The following is a 24,572-nucleotide window of genomic DNA, read 5'->3' on the forward strand; positions in this document are numbered from 1 at the left end:
TTATTCCACAGCGCTCTCATAAGGATGTTAGGAAAGTTTTGAGATGTTCTATTTTACCGCGTATATCCACAACATAGAACCCATTGTTCTCTATGGTTATAACCTCGGGCCATACCCAATGACGTGGCGTATGAGTGACGGGTATTCACACTATCACTAAGCAACAGTGCAGGAAATGTATGTTAAAAAAACACAGGTGTACGTAGTACAATTTGGCAGCTGTAAGCAGGATCGTGGCTGGGCTGACAGATGTAATCCTATGCGGTAGCCCCGCAATGGAGTCCCCTTACGGCCTTGTGGGCCCGGCCTAATGCAGTACATTCACCACTTAATAAGCATGAGTCGTATATGTAGGAGTCGGAGGTTTGGCTCACCGACCCCACAGACCTGGTACCATTTTTGTGCATACAGCTACTACGCAGATGTATGTGTCTCCATGGCAACAGACTACAAATCCTGCGTAGTCAGATCCTGCAGTCATATTTTTCCTCGTTGATGCTTTATTTCTTGTAACTCACTTGATGTATGTAGATGGCAACTGCGCCTGTGTGTGCGGGCGGCTACCAGGCTTTACAGTACTGTCAGTAGTCATGGCCGATCTCCCAGCCTTACTGATTAACTTCAAATGAGATTGTTATGATCCACAGAGCCGCTGATGAGACATTTTGCCGCGGTTTGTACTTTTTAATCTATTATTTCACGTTTTTATTCCTTTTGCAGGAAAAATGGAAGTTATTGCCGGCATTCTTAAAGGTAAATATTTTATTGAACTGCAGAGAAGCAAATAATGTGGGATATCTCAGCAACAAACAACTCCAGAAAGGAGTAAGAATGGAAACCATCCACAAGCAGGCGCGCTGCAGTAGGCTGACTTTTTGTTTGTTGCTGTTTGTGACTTGGCTTAGCATTCAAGTCAGCTCGGTCTTCTATGTTTGCTATTGATGCTATAGGGGTGCGTTCACACGTCACTGATTGGCTGCAGATTTTGGCACGGATTTGGATGCGGATCTGCAGAAGATTTCACCCCTTTAGTTTGAATTGGAAGGGTGAAATCTGCCGCAGGTCTGTGCCAAAATCTGCAGCCAATCAGTGATATGTGAACGCACCGTAAAGAGATTGCCCATAGAAATGAGCGAGCGTACTCGGTTCGGGTGTTTTTGCACTCGAGCCGCGCTTTTTCCGAGTAACTGACTACTTGGACGAAAAGATTCGGGGGGCGGCGTGGTGGAGCGGGGGGTAGCAGTGGGGAACGGGGGAGCTCTCTCTCCCCCCACTCCCCTCTGCAACCCCCCGCTCACCCCCGGCGCCCCCCGAATCTTTTCGTCCGAGTAGTCAGTTACTCGGAAAAAGCGGTACTTGAGTGCAAAAACACCCGAACCGAGTACGCTCGCTCATCTCTAGTTGTCCAGTAGGGTTGTCTTGGTTGGACCTGTGCTGATGGAACCTCCACTTCCGGCCTGGTTCTGATACCTGATGCCGTGGTATGGGACTGTCTCTCGTCTTAAAGGGACACAGTCACCACAAAATGACACCGTACACTAAGCTTGGTGCTGTTCCAAGTGATGGGAACTGGGATGTGTGTTTTTTTTTTTTGTTTTTTTTTTAATTATTATTTTTTTAATACTCCCCTGTTGCCCGATCCCCATGGTGTGCCTCTGTGACGTCTGCGTGGCCTGAAGTTTTAACTCTTCTCAGACCCTTATTCGCGCACTCTCTCACAGAAGTCCATGGGAGACAAATCTTCAGGCCACACAGATGTCCCAGAGGGACCCCATGGGAAGCGGGTGATGGACGAGTGTAAAAAAATAGCAGCACCTTAACTTGGTGTACGGTGTAATTTCGTGGTGACGGTGTCCCTTTAAGGGCTCATTCGGACGGGCTTGAATGTCTTTTGGTCTGTGAATATGCAATGCATTCACAGATAGAAAAATGCCGATTCCCTGCATATTTCGGCCCCCTTTTTTTTGTGGTTGTAAATACGCAGCGTCTTCAAGCACCCAAAAAACTGCAGAAGGGCCCATATTTGCACAAGTATGCTGTGAGTACGCAGGTTTCCTGTGTTTTTACTGCCTATTTACGCTGGTCTTCACTGTCCTATTTCAGCACGTAATACGTACTAAGGTGCGGTTTTTCGCATGAATGAAAGTCCCGTGAAAAAGACGCATGTGTGAATGAAGCCATCGAAGTCAGGGGGCTTTAGTCGCTGCGTATTACTCACGTAAAAACGCGTACGCGAATAAAGCAATTAAGCCGGCGCGCTCTCATGGCCAACAGAGAGTCAGAGAAGCAGACTGACATAGTTAATAGATGAGGGGAACAGCCAGCCCCCCCCCCCCCCCGTGATGATGCGACGGGCACAAAGAGGTGCGGTGAAGGAGTCTTCCTCCCTGGACGGACCCTTTTAAAGTTGAAGTATCGAAAAAAAAATTAGTTGCCCCTTCGGCTTTGTGCACACTAGCCCCAATGCAGGTTGTGTCCAAGAGACATGGGAGCAGCTCGCATCAGGTAGCACACGGACCCCATCCTTGCGCTGTCTGATATACACGGATGCTGCACTTTGTCGTATGTTGGCAGGTGTTATTTCTCATCTATGAAATGGACCGGAAGAAGACATGCCGTGAGATTTTTCGCACAGACCGTGGGTCCGTTTGAAAAGCCATCCATGTATATAGCCTCGTAGGCTATAATAGGGTTGTATGCTGTCCATGTATACGGCCCCAAATATGTTAGTGTGACAAGAAGCCTTAGCTTGCGATAGTTATGTATTAGACTCGTCTTCACATCTGCGCTGAGGTCTCCACTCCAAATGCTGGACAAAATACTGCGCACCCGACAGACCTCATTATAGTCAATCGTGTCCATTGGGTGCCCTTTGTGCCCGTCATGTACCAGATCTGGCACTTTTGTAATTTTCATAGTCTTTTGCTCCTATGACGGTGGAGAACAATGGAAATCAATAGCGCAGAAGTCAACAGGGCCTAAGAGACCTGCTGCACATGCCAGAATGGATTCATTGTAATGAGCACCGATTGAAGCATGTGGATTGGCGTTCATTTACTGCTGTTCGTTGGCACACGACAGGTTAATACTGTTATCTCCATAGAGCTACCATTGGTTGGCTGCTGCCTGGATATACGGAGACGCGCAGGCGTTGAGTGCGCAGAAATGACCTGATTAGCTGATAAACAAGTTTTTGATTCTTAGTATTCCTTTACACGGGCCAAGTGCTGAGATCTCTTCCGTCCCTCCACCTCCATTCACTGCAAACAGGCAGTCGTTTATAGACGAGCCGCTGCCTGTTCACGCCAGCGGATAGTCATTTGTTTTTTGGGTGAGCTTAAAAGCAAGTGACGTCGAGAAGTGAGCGATTATTGGACCGGAGGTTCCAGCGCGGACTTACATGACCCAATAATCGGGCAAGACGGCCTGCACAAACCTTTATGTGCCTGATTATCAGAGTGCGTAAAAGGCCCATAAGATGTTGTTGTCTAAACTGCAGATTTTGTGTTTTTCTTTATTTTGCTAGCCTCTGTAATTATACATTTTTTTTCTCTCAATGCTTGCCGATGCGCCATTGAGACGGGGCAACAATCGGGTAAACGACTGCACGAGCGCTGACGTCACCGCTAAGGTTGCTAGCACTTGTGCAGAGCGTTTAGACAGTCAGAGATATTGCAGGTTCGTGCTTTGCGATGCGATAAACAAGGAGGCTCTATAGGGAAACATGGGCTACAAAATATCGCAAATCACGGCGATATAGAGCATGCTGCGATTTCTTTTTTTCTAGCAACATAGGGTCAGATCAAACATCACTAATGTGAAGGAACCCATTGGAAACTGTGGGCTTCACATACAACCGTTTTGTAGCGCTGTCGCATCGTTACACAATTGCACAATTTTGTAGCTTGTGTGACAGCAGCCTTATTAAAGTGTTGCTCTGAGCCATTCGGATGACCCTTTTTACCTTCTGCTCTTCCTCCCCTCTCACAGCATGCAGTCTCAGATACACTGGTGAGAAGACAGTGCGTCCCGCTACTTTTGTTTCTAATGTTTAGGTCTCATGCTATGCCTTATTATGGCTTCATGCAATCTCCAAGTGGACCCAAAACAATCTATGCTATTAACCCCCTGCTGTATGTGGGCTTTTTTTTTTACGACAACGTCAAGCACAAAGTTAGCGGCACACGAACTGTAATAGTAACCTGTGTTTCTCATCTGCTCTTTTTCGTTTTTGGCAGGTGAAGGGTCTTGTGAAGCAGCACATAGATTCGTTCAACTATTTCATCAATGTGGAGGTAGGTGGTTCTCCTGGATCCAGCAGTTGTACCGATGATATAATGGCGCCAAGCAGCATAGAAGGGAGACGTGATGGCCTTCAAGGTACAAAATGTTAAAGTCTTTGTTCCTCCAAGGACATAACGGCAGCAACGTTTCAATCAGAAGGTCTTTGTGAAGACCTGGTAGAAGCGTAGCTGTTGTTATGTCCTTGGAGGCTAACATCCTATGGCTGTTCATGTTTGTGCCTCAGACAGCACAATGATGCAATACAGTCAACAGGGCTATGCAGATGTGTGGTGTTATACAGGCCTACCACCAATGTAAAAAAATTTAGGACAATGGGTGCACAAAAAAAGCAGATGACATCTACGTGTACTCCGTTTTTCACAGATCATGGACAAACTATGCTAGGAAAAAAATGCAGACATATCAGACATGGTTTTTTGAATAAGACTTAATGCAGATTAAGATTCTCTTACATGAGTAAATAATCCATCCACCCATGCTAAAAACCCCTTAATATCTGGGGGAGTACCGTGTTTCCCTGTAAATAAGACCATGTCTTATATTAATTTTTGCCTTAAAATCGGCACAGGGTCTTATTTTTGGGGGGTGCTTTATACTCACCTAGCAGGTGCCGTCCGGGTCCCTCCCACTGGCCTCCGACAGGCTTCTTGTACAGTCCTCAGCACAAACAGAGCATCGCTTGCTGGTAAGTGGGTTTGATTACCTTGCCTCCAGCAAGCGATTGCTCTGATTGGTTCTCGAGCGTCACGGCTCAGCCAATCACAGCATCACATTGAATAACCATGATTGGTTCATTGATCGCCGGCTCTGATTGGCTGAGCTGCAACGCTTGAGAACCAATCAGAGCAATCGCTTACTGGAGGCGGGGTTTACAAACCCTGTTACCAGCAAACGATGTTCTGTTTGCACTGCACAGAAGCCTGCCGGAGACCAGGGGGAGGGACCCGGACGACGCCTGCTATAGGTGAGTGTTGTTTTTTGTTTTTTTTTTCCATTTAGTGTAGCTAGAGCTTATTTTTGGGGTAGGGCTTATATTTCAAGTCCTCCCCTGAAAATTAGGTTAGGTATTTATAACTGGACAAAGAAAAGTAGGAGGCAGGAAATCAGTTTAGGGTCTACCATACATCACAAGAGTATTTATAAAGGGGTTCTAATTGTCATGAAGCGAGACACAAATGTGTCCCTTCTGTACGTTAGCAGCTGGGGCTTAAATCGGCCCATTCTCAGTCAGACTTCGGCCGGGCTCATAGAAAACCGCAGCATTTCACTGGTGTGTGGCGCTGCATGTCGCCTCTTTTGTCTTGTACCGGATTCCTAGTTTCTTCTTTTTTTAAATCTTTTTCCTTCTATTGTTTCTAAGTAACGTTGCATAAAAACAGTGTTTTTGTACAGTCCCATAGAGAACAGCAGGGCTCCAATGCGCGTAACACGCGGTACGTAGAACCCACTGCGTTCTTTTTTTTTACAGGCGTATTATACGCAATGAATACACACTAGTGTGAAAATCCATCTACATATACTGACCCCATTCACCGTGTGTGTGTACACTGCGCACGCCATACGCATTTATATTACGCTCGTGTGCGCCAGGCTTTCTACAGTTCAGTATTTTATGAACCACCATGTTGATGTGTCGTAAAACACTGGTGTGAAACCCCTTTAACCCTTTTTAAAGGCATCGTTCTCACTTTACCCTTGGGACCTGGTCTACAGCTTCTCTGTCTAGTGATGGGAGAGTCCCCACCAGGTGGCGGCGAGGAGTCGCGCTCTACTGCTCACATGTGGCTTATTAGGCAGTTGCTTATTTGTTCGGGGAATATTAGGAGTAAACGCCCCCCGGAGGCCAAAATAAATAGTCACAGCTACAAAAAGTTATGAGAAATTCATAGAAAACTATAATATCTGTATGAGCAAGTGGAGTAACCGCCCCAAAAATGTGATCGCTCCACTTACTCATCCAGGTATTATAGTTTGGGACATTATAGGGTGCAGTTATGTGTTGGTTTTGTTTGTTCTTCACATATAATTTGATTACTAATAGAATTGAAATTTTAATCTAAGGATACGGTACACTTTTCTATGAATTTCTGGTTTCTTGTTAGTGATCGCTAGATTGGGACGCCTCGCTGCCCGCTACGCCTGCAAATCTTAAATGGAGAGTCTCTGATGTCATCTGAATAGTACAATGAGAAGTGAGGTGTAGAGTTCTCTATGGCTATTACATGGAAGGTGATGGGTCTCCCTTAGGCCTCATGTCCACGGGGAAAATCAGGCCCGCCGCGGATTCTTCGTGTAGAATCCGTAGCGGGTCCCTCCTGCCCCGCGGACATGAGGCCTAAAATCAGAATAAACTCACCTGCTGCGGACGATGCGGATCTTCCTTTCTTCGCGGCCGGATCTTCTTTCTTCGGCCCGGCGGATGTGCTCAGCACGCCGGCAGCGTGCCGTGCGCATGCGCCAGGCACATCCGCTGGGCCGAAGAAAGAAGATCCGGCCGCGAAGAAGGGAAGATCCGCATCGTCCGGAGCAGGTGAGTTTAATTCTGGTACGGGTCTCGCATGATCCACGCCTGACGGGAAAAATGACATCTGCAGGTATTTAACTACCTGCGGGTGTCCAATGCACCCCTATGGGGCGCGGATCCGCGTGCTGGAGAAACGCTGCGGATTTTAAGCCCGTGGCCATGAGGCCTTACAGTAAGATATTCATGTGCTTGGTGCAAAACCAACCCCTTTCAGTTGTCCGGAACTGATTTTTCAGTTGCAGAACTTCCTGACACACATCTTCTGCAAATATGTAGCAATTTTGCAGTAAAATGTAAGTGGATGGGAATTTCAAAAACCCCAAAAGTAGCTGAAAAAACCTGTATGTAAGTCGGAGCATTGCGCGCTTGTTTTTAAATGGAAATGCCGTGCTCATCACTCATCTTTTATACAGCATAAAACCATCAGCGATGAAGGTCATCTGCAGTTTAAACAGCCGCTGTTCAGTAGTGAACGGCCGCTGTGTTATGTGACTAGAGAGGGGCGGGGGAGTGAGAGGAGACAAATCTGCTGCACTGCCCTGCCCCCTGCTGGCCACTCCGTGAGCGAGACAGCTCTGCTAGTTCCCGTGCAGGAGACACAGGGACATGTGTCGGGCATCGTTTGCCTGACAATCGTCCCGTGTAAATGGACCTTTAGACAAGTTAGAAAGATTAACGCAGTAGGGTTAAATTCAATGCAAATTCCGCATTAACACACGCGGGTTTTGTAGGGGATTTGAATGGATTTGCAGCCTGATCCGCCTTGCCTGGACCTAACCTAACTATTTCTTTGACTTGTTTAAAATTTTTATCATTTTCCACCCTTTTTTTCTCTTAGATTAAAAAAATAATGAAAGCCAATGAAAAGGTGACGAGCGACGCCGATCCGATGTGGTATTTAAAGTAAGTGGTTGTGCCACAAGCTGCATTGTGGATGGTTATAGGGTTGCATTAGATTCCGGCTCTGACGGGGCTCGTGGAGAACTGCTTGTTGCAGAAGGGATTTAACCTGACCGTCAACGTAAGACATTGGGGTGAATGGACTGCTGTCTCCTGTGGTCCTACCATAAACGTTGTAACACTGCTGAACGTCCTAATTCTGTGGTTGACTAGCGAGTCCTGACTACAAAACAATCTCTTCTGTAGTCTGGTTTTATCAGTAGATGTTAACGCACAGAATGATCTTTCTAGAGATTGGTCCTGCAGCCGCATCCTCCCAGATGTCACACAGCAAAATGCAGTGACTGAGAAGAATCAATACAGCACAGAGTCCAAGGGACATGTGGATGCTCACACAGCATGAGGGAGTTGGGTGCCTTTAAAGGGTTATTCCTATTATAGACATTTATGACATATCTAAAGAATGTCATAAATATCTGATAGATGCTAGTTTTACCTATGGGAACTGTACATGCCCGTCTCGCCAGGTGAGTTGAGCGCTGCCCGCCATTTCTGTGCTGCGATTGAATGATGAAGTGGCCAGGCCTATGGAAACATTCGGTCTTGCTGTTTCTGTAACTCTCAGGGAAGCGGTAGGGTATGTATGAAGTGAGATTGTGCGTCGATCTCCCATTATACATGGGCGCTGGTTGTTTCTTACAGTCGACACCTGGCGGCGACAGGTCCGATCAGCTGCATGGCTGTTCGGAGCTGCTAACCTTTTAAATCCCACTGTCCATTCTGACAGCATCATTTTAATCCGCTGCGATGAAATCGCAGGGAGCCCTGCAGGTGTCATGGCAGCCAGACGCCTTCTAAAAGGTCCCAGGGCTGTCCTGGCAGAATGCCTATCAAACTATCCCCGTGGGGTGGCTTGATAGACTGCCTGCCTGATAGCAGTGTGATGTAATGCCATGGCGATACATCGTACTGCAGGAGCGATCAAAGCATCGCATGTTGTTGTCCACTGCAGGACTTTAGTAAAACTTTGTTTTTATTTTTACATTTTTTTTTTTTTTTAAATAGTAGTGAAAGTTTAAATCGCCCTCCTTTTGCCATACTTATAATAAAAGAATCTAAATCCTAAAACAAAAACACATACTTGGTATCGCTGCATCCTGTAAAAGTCCAATCTATCAAGGTAGCGCATTATTTACCCCGCATGGTGAATGTCATTAGAAAAAAACCCAAAAACCCCAGAAATGCACTTTTTTGGTCACCCTGTCTCCGAGAAAAAATGCGATACAAAGCGATTGTTGTATGTATTCCAGTGCAAACTACGGGATGTCCCGCAAAAAATGAGCCCTGGCACGACTATGTTGCCGGAAAAAAAAAAAAGTAATTGTTTGTAGAAGATGGCGGCAGAAAATAATTTTAAAAAATTTAATGTTTTTGAAAAAAAATAAAAGTAGTGCAGCAAAAACAAAACGATATACGTTTGGTGTCGTAGTAATCGTACTGACCCCTAGAATCAAGTTATCAGTTACTTTCATTGCAGTTTGTGCGCCGTAGGAACCAGACACACCGAAAGATGGAGGAATTTCCATGGTTTTTTTTTTCTTTCATTTTACTCCACTTAGAATTTTTAAAAAGTTTTTCGGAGTATGATAAGGTACAGCTAAATAGGAAGGCTGAAAAATACAACTTGTCCCACATAAAAAGAGCCCTCAGACAGCTACGTCGATGGGTAATTAAAGGGGTTGTCCCGCGCCGAAACGTTTTTTTTTTTTTATTCAATAGCCCCCCCGTTCGGCGCGAGACAAACCCAATGCATGTGTTAAAAAAAAAAAAACGTTTAGTACTTACCCGAATCCCCGCGCTGCGGCGACTTCTTCCTTACCTTAGCAAGATGGCCGCCGGGATCTTCACCCACGATGCACCGCGGGTCTTCTCCCATGGTGCACCGTGGGCTCTGTGCGGTCCATTGCCGATTCCAGCCTCCTGATTGGCTGGAATCGGCACACGTGACGGGGCGGAGCTACGAGGACCAGCTCTCCGGCACGAGCGGCCCCATTCACCAGGGAGAAGACCGGACTGCGCAAGCGCGTCTAATCGGGCGATTAGACGCTGAAATTAGACGGCACCATGGAGACGGGGACGCCAGCAACGGAGCAGGTAAGTGTATAACTTCTGTATGGCTCATATTTAATGCACGATGTACATTACAAAGTGCATTAATATGGCCATACAGAAGTGCTGAACCCCACTTGCTTTCGCGGGACAACCCCTTTTAAAGGAGTTACAATTTATTTTTTTTTTAAAGGGGAGGAAAAAACGAAAATAGGGAACTTTTGCTATTGATGACCTACCCTCACGATAGGTTATCAAAAGTTGATTGTTGAATTTAGTTGTAGCTGTCCCAATAGCACCAAATCATGTCGCTGCAATGTTGACAGTACTGTCTGCACTGACAGCAGACTCGGCAATCAGCTGATCAGTGGGGATCCCGAGCGGCAGACCACCTCCGACCAATTGATGTCTTATTTTCTGGGTAAGTCATCAATAGAATAAATTCCAAACGACCTCTTTAACCCTTTCCAATCCACTGTCTGACATTCTGATTGAAGGCTGTACATCTCTGATGTCGGAAGACATCCGGCAGGGTATTCTTACTGTTGATTACTGGCCGCTCTGTTGTCGGGGGGCCTCTCCAGCATGTCACATACCGCAGTACTGGCTCAAGCGAGCAGATGGCGCCATTGTATAATGGCAGAAAGAGAAAGACCCCCTAGGAAACCCTGAATCCAAAATTGGATTGCAAAGGGTTAATACGGTTTGCTGTTTTAAAATAGTGATCACACTTCAGGGGCCAGGGAAGTATTTCCAATACTTATCCCTGGAAGCGAACAGCCACTATGAAAGTGTAGAAGTCAGAGCAACATGAAGAAGATCAAGAGCAAAAAAAAATTCAACGTGTCTTTTAAAGGTCCAAGTTCTCTATAAGCGGTTAATAAAAATAAACATTCTTAAGTGTAAAATCATTATATATATATTTGGCACCCATTAAAAGGATTTTTGAAATTTATTTTAGTTTTTAGGCTAATAAAAGCACATATACAGACCGACTTGGTCCACCCCCCTACTGCATCTCCTATTCTTCCAGCTGGCTCTGTTTGTACAGGCTGCCCACTGCTGAGGCTTGTGATTGGGTGCAGCGGTCAGCCTGTATGCAGAGCGTCACCAACTGTCGCATGTCCAAAGAGCCGGCGGGGGGCCAGAAATGGTCAGTGTGTGTTATTTTTAAGTTACTTCTTACTATTGCCTGTAGGTAAAACAAAAAAATAAAAAAAAATTTACCGCCTTAGGCCAATGCCACATGAGCATCATGGGAAATCTATAATGATCCAAGTCACTAGATGAGCTGTTGGGCCAGAATTAGAGGCGCATGAATGTTTCCTTAATCTTATCCTTTTTTTTGCCTCTAAAGTAAACCTTTTTTTCTCTTGGCCATTGTTTTTCAGGTACCTCAATATTTATGTGGGTGTCCCAGATGTTGAGGAGAGTTTCAACGTGACCCGGCCGGTATCTCCACATGAGGTGCAGACGTCAGCGCTTTGCAGTGATTTTATAGGCTGTGAATTTTTGATTGGTTAATAACTGAACTTTTTTTTTTTTTTAACCTCTTAGTGTCGTCTTCGGGATATGACCTACTCTGCACCGATCACCGTTGATATCGAATACACAAGAGGCAGCCAAAGGATCATCCGTAACGCCTTACCTATTGGCAGGTAACAGAGAATACCGCACTGTACGATCTCCAGGTCTGACCTGGTACAGAGCTGTTCCAGGACGGGCTATAGAATATATTTGTTATTAGCTATGGGACATCTTAAAGATATGCTGCATTGTCCTCCCTACTTCTCACGGTATGGGTGACCTCCTGCTCTGCTGCCACACACATACTATACCGTACATAGCAGGAGCTTTGTGGTTCTCTAGCTTTTGCCAATGTTAGCGATGATGTTCTCTATTTACAGAATGCCAATCATGCTGCGTAGTTCTAACTGTGTCCTTATGGGGAAGACGCCAGCTGAATTTGCAAAGTTGAATGAATGCCCGCTGGATCCGGGTGAGTAGAAGAATTCTAGCCCATAGAGCTTATACTCTGGTACGTAACCTCTTGTGACCAGTAACACGGCGCCACGTGATGGCCACGTCACAATCTGCTCTCGGATATGTGCTAAGCTCTCCTCTCTGCAGCCGGAGGCAACACTTAGCAGTTGATTTATGGTGAGAATACATGGGCTGACAGACACACAGGCCAAATATTAATGAAGTTTACTTAAAGTGGCAAAAGGAAATATACAGGCAGGGTATCAGAAGACATCCAAGAAATCACCATGCAGGTCATGTAAGATCAAAAGATATACTATGCGTATATCAAGGTTAAAAATGTATGGCATAGCATGACAATCGCCAGTTCCTGCAATGCAATAAATAAGGAGGCTCCATAGGGAAACCTGGTCTACAAAAAAATAGCGCACAGCAGAAAGAGCAACATAGCATCAGTGAAATCATCACTAATGTGTAGGAACTAGAGAGGAGCGAGCATACTCGCTAAGGACAATTACTTGAGCGAGCACTGTGCTTAGCGAGTACCTGCCCACTCGGATGAAAAGGTTCGGCTGCCAGCGCGGGTGACAGGTGAGTTGCGGCAGTGAGCAGGGGGAAGCGGAGGGGAGAGAGAGAGCTCCCCTCCGTTCCTCCCCGCCGCTCCCCACTGGCTGGCAGCCGAATCTTTTCTTCCGAGCGGGCAGGTACTCGCTAAGGACAATGCTCGCTCCAGTAATTGTCCTTAGCGAGTATGCTCGCTCATCTCTAGTAGGAACCCATTGGAAAGCATGGGTTACACAAACATGCGTTTTGTAGCGCTGTCGCATCACCGGAAAATTGTGTGATTTTGTAGTCCGTATGAAAGCGGCTTTATCCAATAAGTTATGTTACACTTATTGCCTTGCAACCGTTTTTACAAAATGTTTTCCTCTTATCTATTAAAAAGACTCTGCGCAGGTCCTTAAACATCATGATTTAGGGATTTTTTGAAGTGTCCGGTGTAAAATGGGGGCTTTCCAAGCTAAGAATACCTCTGTGAAGAAGAGTCAAAAATACTCATTCCATACACAGCGGTCAGGGCTAAAGGTGGCGACTTGAGTGAGTCATGAGCTGATTGTTAGCTGCCCATGAGTGGTGCCAGTATTTCTGAAACGGTCATGCTTGTTATCTGTTCCCGAACCACAGTATCAAGCATGTACCAAAACTGGTTGAACTATGGACAGGCATCCATAGAAGATCAGGCAATTGTAGGCCACGTGTGGTTGATCCTAGAGGCGGGCATCAGGGGGCATGTCTGGAATATCAGCAACTACATGCCACAGTGGACCAACTGACCCAGTAGTACAACAGCAACGAAGTTAGACATATTTCTACAATGATCATGCGGCGAACGGAAGTCCAAAAGCTGAAGACTGACCGGGGTTGCCCCTGATGATCCTGTGTCACTCCCAAAAAGGCCTGGCTTGGGTCCAGGAAAGACCTCAATGGACCTTGGACACATGGCAGACGGTTGTCTGGAGTGACAAGTCCCATTTCGTACTGAACCATAGAAAAGAATAGGGCTCACGCTGTGCGATACGCGGTGAAATTGAGTATGCTGCGATCTTTTTCATGCGCATATCTACACACAGTGCTTACACACTAATGTGAACGGATCAATGAAAATCCATTTACTTCTCTTGACTGCACCGCGTATCGTGTGCGTAATACGTGCCAAAATCACGGTCCTGTGAATGACAGTGGTGTGCCGCAACTCCTTTCATGTGGTTATTTTGTGGTGGTTCTCCTGCTAAGGGTCCTTCTGTATGGATCAAACTGAAATGTATAAGCAAGCAGTGCCACTCAAGGAAATCAGCACTCCTCTACCCGGCATTCACAGAGGTCGATGTAGACGGTATGGGGGGGGGGGGGACAACTATTCATTCAGTTAATTATCCCCCATATCTGATTACTTGGTTTGTCTTACTTAGAGCAATCGCACTTCACTGTTGGCAGCACAGCTTCTTTTTAGATGGAGAGATGTGCTCCTCATAACAGTGGGCCGCATGAAAGATGCAATAACCGTTCATTGGGTAATCGGCTGCAGTTTCACCCAGCCCAATGATTGGGCAAATGAACTTTTTTTTTTTTTACATGCACGCTCCTGTCCCATCATCGGATCATGTAAATGGGACGTAAGCCTCATGTCCATGGCATGCACACATTTTGAGTGTCGAATCCTGCACAGAATCCATGTGTGCCCGCAGACATTTTCTCACCTCTCCGGATCCAGTGCAGGTCTCCTCCGTCGCGGCTGGATCTTCTTTCTTTAGCATGGCGGATGCGCAGTGTATTTTTTTCTTTAACCCATTTAGGACCAGCCACGGTAAATTTACGGCGGCTGGTCCTGGGCTTAGAGGACCGCGGATAGTAAAATTACGGTGGTGCTCTGTCTCCTGCCTCTGCAATCAGTCAGAGGCAGGAACGGGTTATCAGCTGTTAGTGACAGCTGATAACCCGGAGCAGAAGGCAGGAGGGGTTTTTAACCCTTCCTGCCTTCTGCTTCCCCAATATACAGTGCTCATTGAGCACTGTATGGGGAAAGTGAAAGTAACACGTACTTTCACTACGGGAGCCTGGGGGGTCATGTGACCTCTTGGGATTCCCTGCTACTGCATAGCTGGAGGGTCAGACTAAACCCTGGCAGCTCTGCAAGTGACTAATGTCACCACAGGGGTTGCTTTCCCCTGTAACTAGGGCTCCTATGGACGCCCCAGCTACAGTGGGAAAGTGTCAAATAAAGGGAAAAAAAATAAGTGAATGTCCCCCAGAGGTCTTATATGACGTCATGGGGGACATAGATAGTAAAAAACACAATTACATAAATAAGTAATACAAAACAACAATACATACATAAGAAAGAGAATAACACAAAGCAGACGCCAACAAAAACCGTCGCCGTATGCGCCCTGCAAACCAAAACCATACATACTATATATCAAAACGTCCGAAACAAATAGAGGAACCCGTTCCTATACTTTATTTTAGTGTAAATATAAAAATAATTTTAAAAAAAATTATAAATGTTAAAAAAACAATTTTTTTTAGCTTTTTACCCCCAATAAAACAAAAAAACAGGGGGAAAAAGTCAGTGAAAAAGATATAAAAAATAGTCCTATATGTCACGGAAAAAAAAAATTTGCAGCAAAAATAATTTTGGTAGCTAAAGGAAAAAAAAATAGAGCAGTAAAACCGCCACATGGGTAAAATCCCTAAAAAGTGTCTGGTCCTTAAGGTACAAAACAGCTTGGTCCTTAAGGGGTTAAAGCTCCTGCTTTGCCATGGGATCTGCAGCACATCCGCACTGTCAGCTGAGGGTGTGCCACGGATCGGACGGCTTTCATTGACTTCATGGAGCATGCTGCGTTTTTTTTTTTGTTTTTTTTCTCTCTCCCGCAGGCCGGGAAAAAAATTGCTATCCACATGCTTTAAATTCTTTTGCGGACGCTGATGTATCCCTATGGGCTGGATTGATTTGCGGATCTCCCGCGCAGGTTCCACAAATCAAGTCCACCCGTGGTCATTGGGCTTTAAGGGTAAGCCACCAGTGTTTTTCCTGCAAAGACCATTTATACTGCAGATGTAGAAGGTTGGATTGTAATACCTGTAAATCTTCATATCGCACATGATGGTGGCTTGCATTAGGCTGACCAATTTTTCTTTGCTGATTTTGCAGGCGGTTACTTCATTGTTAAGGGAGTAGAAAAAGTCATCTTGATTCAGGAACAGCTTTCCAAAAACAGAATTATTGTGGAGGCTGACCGGAAAGGAACCGTGGGGGCCTCGGTTACAAGGTATGCTTGCGGAAACTGTATAAACACGGCGGTTTGCTTTAGATCTTGACGAAAAAAAAATCCCTTGCGCCTTTCGCAATCGAGCATCGCTTTTTTTGAGTAACTGACTACTCGGGTGAAAAGATTCGGGGGACGGCGTGGTGGAGCGTGGGGAACAGGGGGGAGCTCTCTCTCCCCCCCCCCCCCCCCCCACTCCCCTCTGCAACCCCCCGCTCACCCCCGGCGCCCCCCGACTCTTTTCGCCCTAGTAGTCAGTTACTTGAAAAAAGCGATGCTCGATTGCAAAATCGCCCTAAACGAGTACGTTCGCTCATCTCTACACAGGTGTGATGATCTTCGGGACAAATGTCTGGCACTCAACTGTCATTCCATGTAAAAGGGCCCTTTGCTCCTCTAACAGCCTTTGTGCGAATCATCAATCTTGTATTATACTTTTTTTTTTTTTTTTTTTATAGTTTTTTCACTGAATCATGTTTGAAGTGGCTGCCACTAGGGGTTTCTCTTCCTGCACCTTTTGTAATCCATTTCCTGTCTTTAGACATTTGGCTTCTCTAGTAACAGGGACACGGGGACACAGCTAGTTACTTCATGTAACAGAGGGGCGACATTCAGCTGCAGATTTGCAGCTGATTGGAGCAGGGCTATGCAAAGCAACATAGGAAATGTGGGAGTAGTGGCAGAATGGCTGCTTGGGACAACCTAGCCTAGCAGCTTGTCCCAATTTACATCCTGGAAGGTAAAGAGTTTGTATGGAGAGGGATCGCAGGTTGATCCTGCCCCATGCAATACGGGTGGCAGTTGTTTTCTACAAATGGCACCCTCCCGCAACAGCTCCAATTAGCAGTGCCGCTCATTAGAGCTGTTAACCCTTCAAATACCCTGATTGATGTTAGGGGGTCCTGCACTGTCCCAGTCGATGAGATCTTGAGTTGCCATGGCTGCCATTGTAGATTGCCTATTAAGCCATGCCTGTGACATGACTTAATAGATTGCCTGACAGATTGTATTATAATTTAAAGGGGTTGTCTTGCGGCAGCAAGTGGGGTTATACACTTCTGTATGGCCATATTAATGCACTTTGTAATGTACATTGTGCATTAAATATGAGCCATACAGAAGTTATTCACTTACCTGCTCCGTTGCTGGCGTCCCCGTCGCCATGGATCCGTCTAATTCTGATGTCTTCTGGCGTTTTTCGACGCGCTTGCGCAGTCCGTGCTTCTGGCTGGTGAATGGGGCCGCTCGTGCCGGAGAGCTGGTCACCGCGTCGTCATTGTAGCTCCGCCCCGTCACGTGTGCCGATTCCAGCCTATCAGGAGGCTGGAATCGGCAATGGAACGCACAGAGCCCATGGTGCACCATGGGAGAAGACCCGCGGTGCACCATGGGAGACAACCGCAGCGCATCCCTGGGAAAGGACCGGCGGCCATCTTAGGGAGAAGATTTTTATAACTCCATATTTCGTCGGATCGGTGAGTAGCAAGCGGTTTAAAAATTGCTATTTTATGCCAGGGGGGTGACGGGGGGAATGGGGTAAGGTAAAATTTTGAGGTTTGCCGCGAGACAACCCCTTTAATGCTATGACGTAACATCATACTGCAGGAGCCATCAAAGCATCACAAATTCATGTTCCCTATGGGGATTAAAAAAATTTTAAAAAAAGCTATATAAATTTGGTATCGTAGTCACCATACTGACCCGTAGAATAAAGTTATCATGTCATTTTTGCTGCAGTGTGTAAGCTGTAGAAACAAGACCACACCAAAGATGGCAAAATTTAGTTTTTTTTCCCCACTTTATTTCACTTAGAATTTTTTTAACGTTTTTCAGCGCATTAAATAGTGGCTTCGAAAAATACGACTTGTCCCGCAGAAAACAAGCCCAAGATATCTAAGTTGAGCATAAATAGGAGTTAGGATTTTCTAAAAGGGTTGAAGAGAAAACGTAAATGGGAGGGGGGGGGGCGGTCCTTAAGGTGTTAAAGCAAAATTGTGTTCTAGTAAAATTGTATAGGGAATGGTAAAACATAAACTGCTTTTACCATCTTAAAAAGTGTTAGCATATTGCTAGGATATGTTATCGCCCAGCATATGGAGCCCCGACCGATCCTTTAACACAGCCGCATACACCAAGTATGAAACTGGCTTGCGGGCCAGCTTCCTACCTTCGGGCCTTCGCACCATTGCATGTGGTACGTGTACGTAATAACATTTTCAGTGGCCCCTGATGCTAAATGCCTTCATCCAGTTGATATATAGTAGAAGCTTGGCGTACCCGTCTCTGCCTCCATACCTTGTGGGTTAGAACCTGAGCATCACTGTCTCCTGCATTACATACCAGATGCACAGAGGGATTGGGGGGGTGAATTAATTAATGTGTCCGTCACCGACCTGACAGCAGAATCCCGTATTTTAAAGATTGAAGGTAATCTCATCCTTCTGAGTGTAAACACCGAGTCATTGGAAATCTATAACCGGACAAAACATCCTTGAATTTGTTTTGTGAGCAGAAAAATAATCTGCGTCCGGTCGGGAAAATATTTAGGAGCCGCAGGGTTGTCAGTCCTTGTATTGATCCCTGCACGAGGACACATTATTTAGGATCGTGTCGTAAAAATGCATCTTCTAAATAAGTGATCTCCGTTCTGTAGCTGCTGCAGAACTACAACTACTAGCATGCCCAGACAGCCTGTGGGTGGCAGTAATTGGCTTTTAAGACCAGATCTGGTATATTAAGTGTTACTAAAAACCGTCTGATATGTCATAGTGACATCAGATATTCTGATTGAAATGGGTTTGGGTGCTGAGACCCCCTCCCCTACCCCCATCACTAAAAGGAACACTTATCCAAGTGCTGTCCATTAGTCCATCATTGTAAGCGGTGTAAGGACTTCATAGACTTTCTGTGGAACCCGTTCATCGCTCCCAGCATTGATGGAAACGTCTGAACGTGCAGATGAGTACTTCTGCTTTTTTGTCAGCAGCACCCGGACCCCACTGATCAAAATTTGACATGTCAGAAGTTTTTAAAAAGTTTACATAAACTTCTTCTTAAACTGCAGAGTCTTACAGCGTGAGATGCATATTGGACACAGTGATCTGTCTGCTGAGGCTGGCTGACGACACATCTTCTCATGCCAGTTATAGGGAGATAAGACCTGTTACAGTTGGGTCTATGTAGTTTTTTTTTTTTTTCGCCTCTAGTCCTCCTTTGCCCGCAATCCTCCATTTACTTTCCGAGGCCTATACTAGTCAACTAAGTGTACAGTTTCCACCACTCTGAGTCAATCAAACGTCAGTTCAGCCGCTAATGCCGAGTGGTAGACAGCCCACATGGCACCTGACTAGTATTAGGCTTGGACAAAAATGGGAGCAATTGTGGGCAAATGGGGAGAAGTGAAATAAACTATCGCAGGAATCGCGAGTAGCCTGCTGTAAAGTTATGTGGCTCCCCTTGTCAGAGGATGGGACTGTTCCTCTTTAGGGCTCATTCAGACAAGCGTGTTTTTTCTCCACACGTGCAATGGATTTCACATTGGGTCTATTCACGGATCTGTCTGGGTGCAAAGGTCCGAGTGGGGAAAATGTAGCTTAGACTCTTGTGTTCAGATGACTCGGGTGAGGCTAGCCCATTGAACATCAACCGATCTGTGAAATATGTGCAGCACATGGATGCCGTCTGTGTGCGGTGTGTTCTTTAGGCCGGTTTCACACGGGCAACAAAATCGCACAATTTTCTCCTGATTCGACAACGCTACAAATCGCATGTGTGTGTGAAGCCCCTGCTTTACGATGGGTTCCTTCACCATAGCGATGTTTTGTAGGCTGCGACATTGCGCGTCAAAAAAAATCGCAGGTTGCTAGAGATGTTTGCGACTTGCGATGTTTTGTAGTCCATGTTTCCCTACGGAGCCTTCATCTCTATTGCATTGCACAAAAACGCGGTTTTCATGCAGTGCGATGCAACTTTTACAGTAGGAAATCCTACTGTAAACGCCCTAAAATAAGCCCTAGCTGCATTAAAAAAAAAAAAAAAAATCACCTAACAGCCGCTGTCAGCTCCGCATGGACCACCACTGCGATTTTTCTTGCGTCAATATCGCGTCTCCCATGTGAAACAGGCCTTATACGCAGATGCAACATGGACTGCTCATATGAGTAAGCCATTAACCCTTTCCAATCCACTGTCTGACGTCTGAAGACATTATGATTTAAGACTGTACAGCTCCAATGTTGAAAGACGTCCGTCGGGGTTCTCTTACTGTATATTGCCAGCCTCTCTGCTGTGTCACCTCATGCAGTATTGGCGTTAGCCAGCAGATAGCGCTGTTGTATAACGACAGAAAAAGTGTAAGCGCCCTAGAAAAAACAGGATACAAAATGGATTGGAAAGGGTTAATGGCAGGCCATGGCAAAAATCTTCTCGTGGCTCCAGTGTTCGCCTGGTGCTTCCTCCCTCACACTCGTATAGTTGTGGACCGGGGGTTCAAAGAGAGGGGATAATCTGGGCTGCGGGTTCTGTCCTCTTGGTGAGCCCCATTCATTGCTACAGTCCCTGCCTCTGGTACCTACCCGTGGAGGGTAATTGGTGAATTGTGTATTTTCGTCTGCATTTCTTCCTTGTTTTGTAGTAGTCCGTGTCAGTTTTTCAATGTATTCTTGTCTGTCTTGTTCAGCTCCACCCATGAGAAGAAAAGCAGAACCAACTTGGTGATGAAGCAGGGCAGATTCTACCTGAAGCACAACACCTTATCAGAGGATATTCCCATCGCCATTATATTCAAGGTGGGTTCAGGAGTTGCTGATCCGTCCAGCTGCATGCCATGCATTCCAATAAAATCTTATCATTTTTTGCATATAGCGCCATCCTGTTCCGTGACGCTGTACAGCAACGTTGTCCAACCCGCGGCCCAGGATGGCTTTGAATGCGTCCCAAAGGAAGGGGATGGGGGGGGCTGTGAACTTCTACTAACGGGCAGGCTCGTACTGATGATACGGCAGCGGGCGGCACTGTCTGACTCAGTCACTCCGGGTCTAGCATGTAGTGGCGATTCTCCTTCCTGCCCTCTTGAGTGCTGACCACTCCTATTCAGTAATGCGATGAGGACGAGAGATAGTGGTCCCATCGTGGTCAGCCGACACAGTCTCCCCCTCCCCTGGTAACAGAAATGGACCCGTGGCCATGATTGCATGTGAGCTTGGACAGGGTGCCGTGTCCGGGCGTGCTTGCAGAAGCAGTCACTGACTCCGGCCTGCGGTCAATATAGCCTGGGGTTGTTTGAAGGATTATGGGGGTTGTTTGGAGGACTATTCCCCACATCCTTACTGTTTCTGTATTTAATGTGCGGCCCAAAACAACTCTTCTTTTTCTAAAGTAGCCCAGAGACGGCAAAAGGTTGGCCATCCCTGCGGTACATTGTGGTAGAAAGCGGGGTTAATGATGCAGTACAACATCGACATCCCAAAGTATGGCCGTGATATGTCAGAGAATACTCTTATTATTGAGTAACACTGTTTACAGGGTGACACCCTAAGGCCTCATGTCCACGGTAAAAATAAGATTTAAAATCCACAGCGTTTTTCCCGCACGCGAATCCGTGCCCCATAGGGATTCATTGGACACCCGCAGGTAGTTAAATAACCACGGATGTCATTTTCTCCTTGAGGCGCGGATTGCGTCTGCGGGGGAAAAGAACGCGGCATGCTCCATTTTATATGCCTTAGTGCGGGTCTCCCGCGCGGACGGCTCCCGCAGGCTTCTATTGAAGCCTATGGAAACCGTCCGGATCCACGGCACACCCGCGCCTCAATTTCTGCTCTCTGCGCGCGGGAGAGCAGGAGTTCGAAAAAAAATGGAGTGCCCGGTGCATGCACGCGGCACGCTGCCGGCATGCCGAGCACATCCACCGGGCCGAAGAAAAAGATACGGCAGCTCTGCAGCGTCCGGACAGGTGAGTAGATTCTTCTTTTTAGCTTCATGTCCCTGGAAAAAGGAGGGACCCGCTGCGGGATTCTGCATGAAGAATCCGCACGGGCCTGATTTTCCCCGTGGACATGAGGCCTAAGGGGGTTGTAAACTACTGATTACTTATTCTCAGGATAGCTCATTATTGCTAGCTTTGTAGGGTCTGTCGATAAGGACCTGTGCTTGTGGCTGATTTTTGCAGGAAGTGGACTGCTCCGTTCCCACTGCAGTGGCCTGACTTGGTATTGTATGCCATGCTTCCGCTCACTGCAGTGGCCTGACTCGGTATTGTATGCCATGCTTCCGCTCACTGCAGTGGCCTGACTCGGTATTGTATGCTATGCTTCCGCTCACTGCAGTGGCCTGACTTGGTGTTGTATGCCATGCTTCTGCTCACCGCAGTGGCCTGACTTGGTGTTGTATGCCATGCTTCTGCTCACCGCAGTGGCCTGACTTGGTATTGTATGCCATGCTTCCGCTCACTGCAGTGGCCTGACTTGGTGTTGTATGCCATGCTTCCGCTCACTGCAGTGGCCTGACTTGGTGTTGTATGCCATGCTTCCGCTCACTGCAGTGGCCTGACTTGGTGTTGTATGCCATGCTTCCGCTCACTGCAGTGGCCTGGCTTGGTATTGTATGCCATGCTTCCGCTCATTGCAGTGGCCTGACTCTGTATTGTATGCCATGCTTCCGCTCACTGCAGTGGCCTGACTCTGTATTGTATGCCATGCTTCCGCTCCCTGCAGTGGCCTGACTTGGTATTGTATGCCATGCTTCCGCTCATTGCAGTGGCCTAACTCTGTATTGTATGCCATGCTTCCGCTCACTGCAGTGGCCTGACTTGGTATTGTATGCCATGCTTCCGCTCACTGCAGTGGCCTGACTTGGTATTGTATGCCATGCTTCCGCTCACTGCAGTGGCCTGACTTGGTATTATATGCCGTGCTTCCGCTCACTGCAGTGGCCTGACTCGGTATTGTATGCCATACTTCCGCTCACCGCAGTGGCCTGACTCGGTATTGTATGCCATGCTTCCGCTCACTGCAGTGGCCTGACTCGGTATTGTATGCCATGCTTCCGCTCACTGCAGTGGCCTGACTCGGTATTGTATGCCATGCTTCTGCTCACTGCAGTGGCCTGACTCGGTATTGTATGCCATGCTTCCGCTCACTGCAGTGGCCTGACTCGGTATTGTATGCCATGCTTCCGCTCACTGCAGTGGCCTGACTCGGTATTGTATGCCATGCTTCCGCTCACTGCAGTGGCCTGACTTGGTATTGTATGCCATGCTTCCGCTCACTGCAGTGGCCTGACTCGGTATTGTATGCCATGCTTCCGCTCACTGCAGTGGCTGACTCGGTATTGTATGCCATGCTTCCGCTCACTGCAGTGGCTGACTCGGTATTGTATGCCATGCTTCCGCTCACTGCAGTGGCCTGACTTGGTATTGTATGCCGTGCTTCCGCTCACTGCAGTGGCCTGACTTGGTATTGTATGCCATGCTTCCGCTCACTGCAGTGGCCTGACTTGGTATTGTATGCCGTGCTTCCGCTCACTGCAGTGGCCTGACTTGGTATTGTATGCCATGCTTCCGCTCACTGCAGTGGCCTGACTTGGTATTGTATGCCATGCTTCCGCTCACTGCAGTGGCCTGACTCGGTATTGTATGCCATGCCTCCGCTCACTGCAGTGGCCTGACTCGGTATTGTATGCCATGCTTCCGCTCACCGCAGTGGCCTGACTCGGTATTGTATGCCATGCTTCCGCTCACTGCAGTGGGACCACCGGAGATTGTTGAGTGCTTGAACTTGGCTGTCTCCAGCAGTCACCATTGAAGTTAACGGAGTGGTGGGATGCATGCATGGCCGCTGCTGTCAAAAATGTAGGTATATGTTGGGAGTCCAAGCAGTCAGATGCCCACCAATCAGTAAGTCATCCCCTGTCCTGTACTGCAGCGCATTACCTCTTTTCATTAATACTACAAGCCTTGGCAGACCTGGAGGCCACTTGCATCGTAACCCATCGTTCCTCTGCGAATGCATGGCAGACGGCCGATGAGGTCACAGAGGGAGCTCCCTCTGTTTATAGCTTCCACCCCGCCATCATTATTGACCTCAGCATATAAGAGGTTAATGGCCAGGGTTAGAATTATCTCTGATCCCTGCGATTGCAGCAGGACCTCAGCTGTCCGTTACAGCCGCCTCCCATTGCAGTTGGCTGGACCTCCGCTCCTGAGCCCACTCCATCTATATGCCATACGTCATTTCCTAGGAACTGCTTCCCTCTGATGACTTACATGTACGGCATGGGGGTGGGAAGGGGTTAAAGCCTGAGTAACTGAAGACAGAGATGGTTAGTACCGCTCTGGGGTGCGTTTATAGGTGGCAGATTTTGGTGCGCATCTGCATCAAAATCTGCACCGTATGGTGAGGCGTTTGCTGATCCCCATCTCTGTTAAAAGGCAGAGCCTTAGACAGCTGTTCGCACTGTTGGCCACTAGAGGGAGTCATTAGCTGTTTGTATTAGAAGATCTTCAAGGCCAGAATTTACACGTTTTCTCGTGTTTTAAATAGTTATTTGATTTTTGAGGCAGAGTATTTGTACATTTCTAAGAATTGGTTGCACTGTTATCCCAATGAGCAGGTGGTCATGCATGAGAAGTAGAGATGAGCGAACGTACTCGTTTAGGGCGATTTCGCAATCGAGCACCGCTTTTTTCGAGTAACTGACTACTCGGGCGAAAAGATTCGGGGGGCGCCGGGGTTGAGCGGGGGGTTGCAGAGGGGAGTGGGGGGGGGGGGAAAGAGAGCTAATTTTAGATACTACGTTGCCCGCCGCTGAAGTTTATGCCCTGGTCAAAAATCTGACTCTTCTCAGCGTCCGTTCCGGTCTCCTATACAACTCTGTGGAAGAGTGTGTGCATAGGACTATGAAAATAGCGGTGGCAACCAGGA

The 24,572-nt window shown here is 47.0% G+C and overlaps 1 protein-coding gene across 1 annotated transcript in view; it reads left to right on the top strand.

The window, feature by feature from the left end:
* The window catches only part of POLR3B (RNA polymerase III subunit B), a 129,399-nt gene that overhangs the window by 1,415 nt on the left and 103,412 nt on the right, over positions 1 to 24,572 (top strand). Inside the window, exons 2-9 of the mRNA XM_066590492.1 lie at positions 721 to 753; positions 4,239 to 4,295; positions 7,668 to 7,732; positions 11,230 to 11,305; positions 11,396 to 11,496; positions 11,746 to 11,837; positions 15,537 to 15,654; positions 20,330 to 20,438. Of these exons, the coding sequence (XP_066446589.1) occupies positions 721 to 753; positions 4,239 to 4,295; positions 7,668 to 7,732; positions 11,230 to 11,305; positions 11,396 to 11,496; positions 11,746 to 11,837; positions 15,537 to 15,654; positions 20,330 to 20,438 (651 nt within the window). The remainder of the gene's footprint in view (positions 1 to 720; positions 754 to 4,238; positions 4,296 to 7,667; positions 7,733 to 11,229; positions 11,306 to 11,395; positions 11,497 to 11,745; positions 11,838 to 15,536; positions 15,655 to 20,329; positions 20,439 to 24,572) is intronic.

The sequence above is a fragment of the Eleutherodactylus coqui genome, chromosome 2 (assembly GCF_035609145.1).
Source record: "Eleutherodactylus coqui strain aEleCoq1 chromosome 2, aEleCoq1.hap1, whole genome shotgun sequence".
Taxonomy (NCBI): domain Eukaryota; kingdom Metazoa; phylum Chordata; class Amphibia; order Anura; family Eleutherodactylidae; genus Eleutherodactylus; species Eleutherodactylus coqui.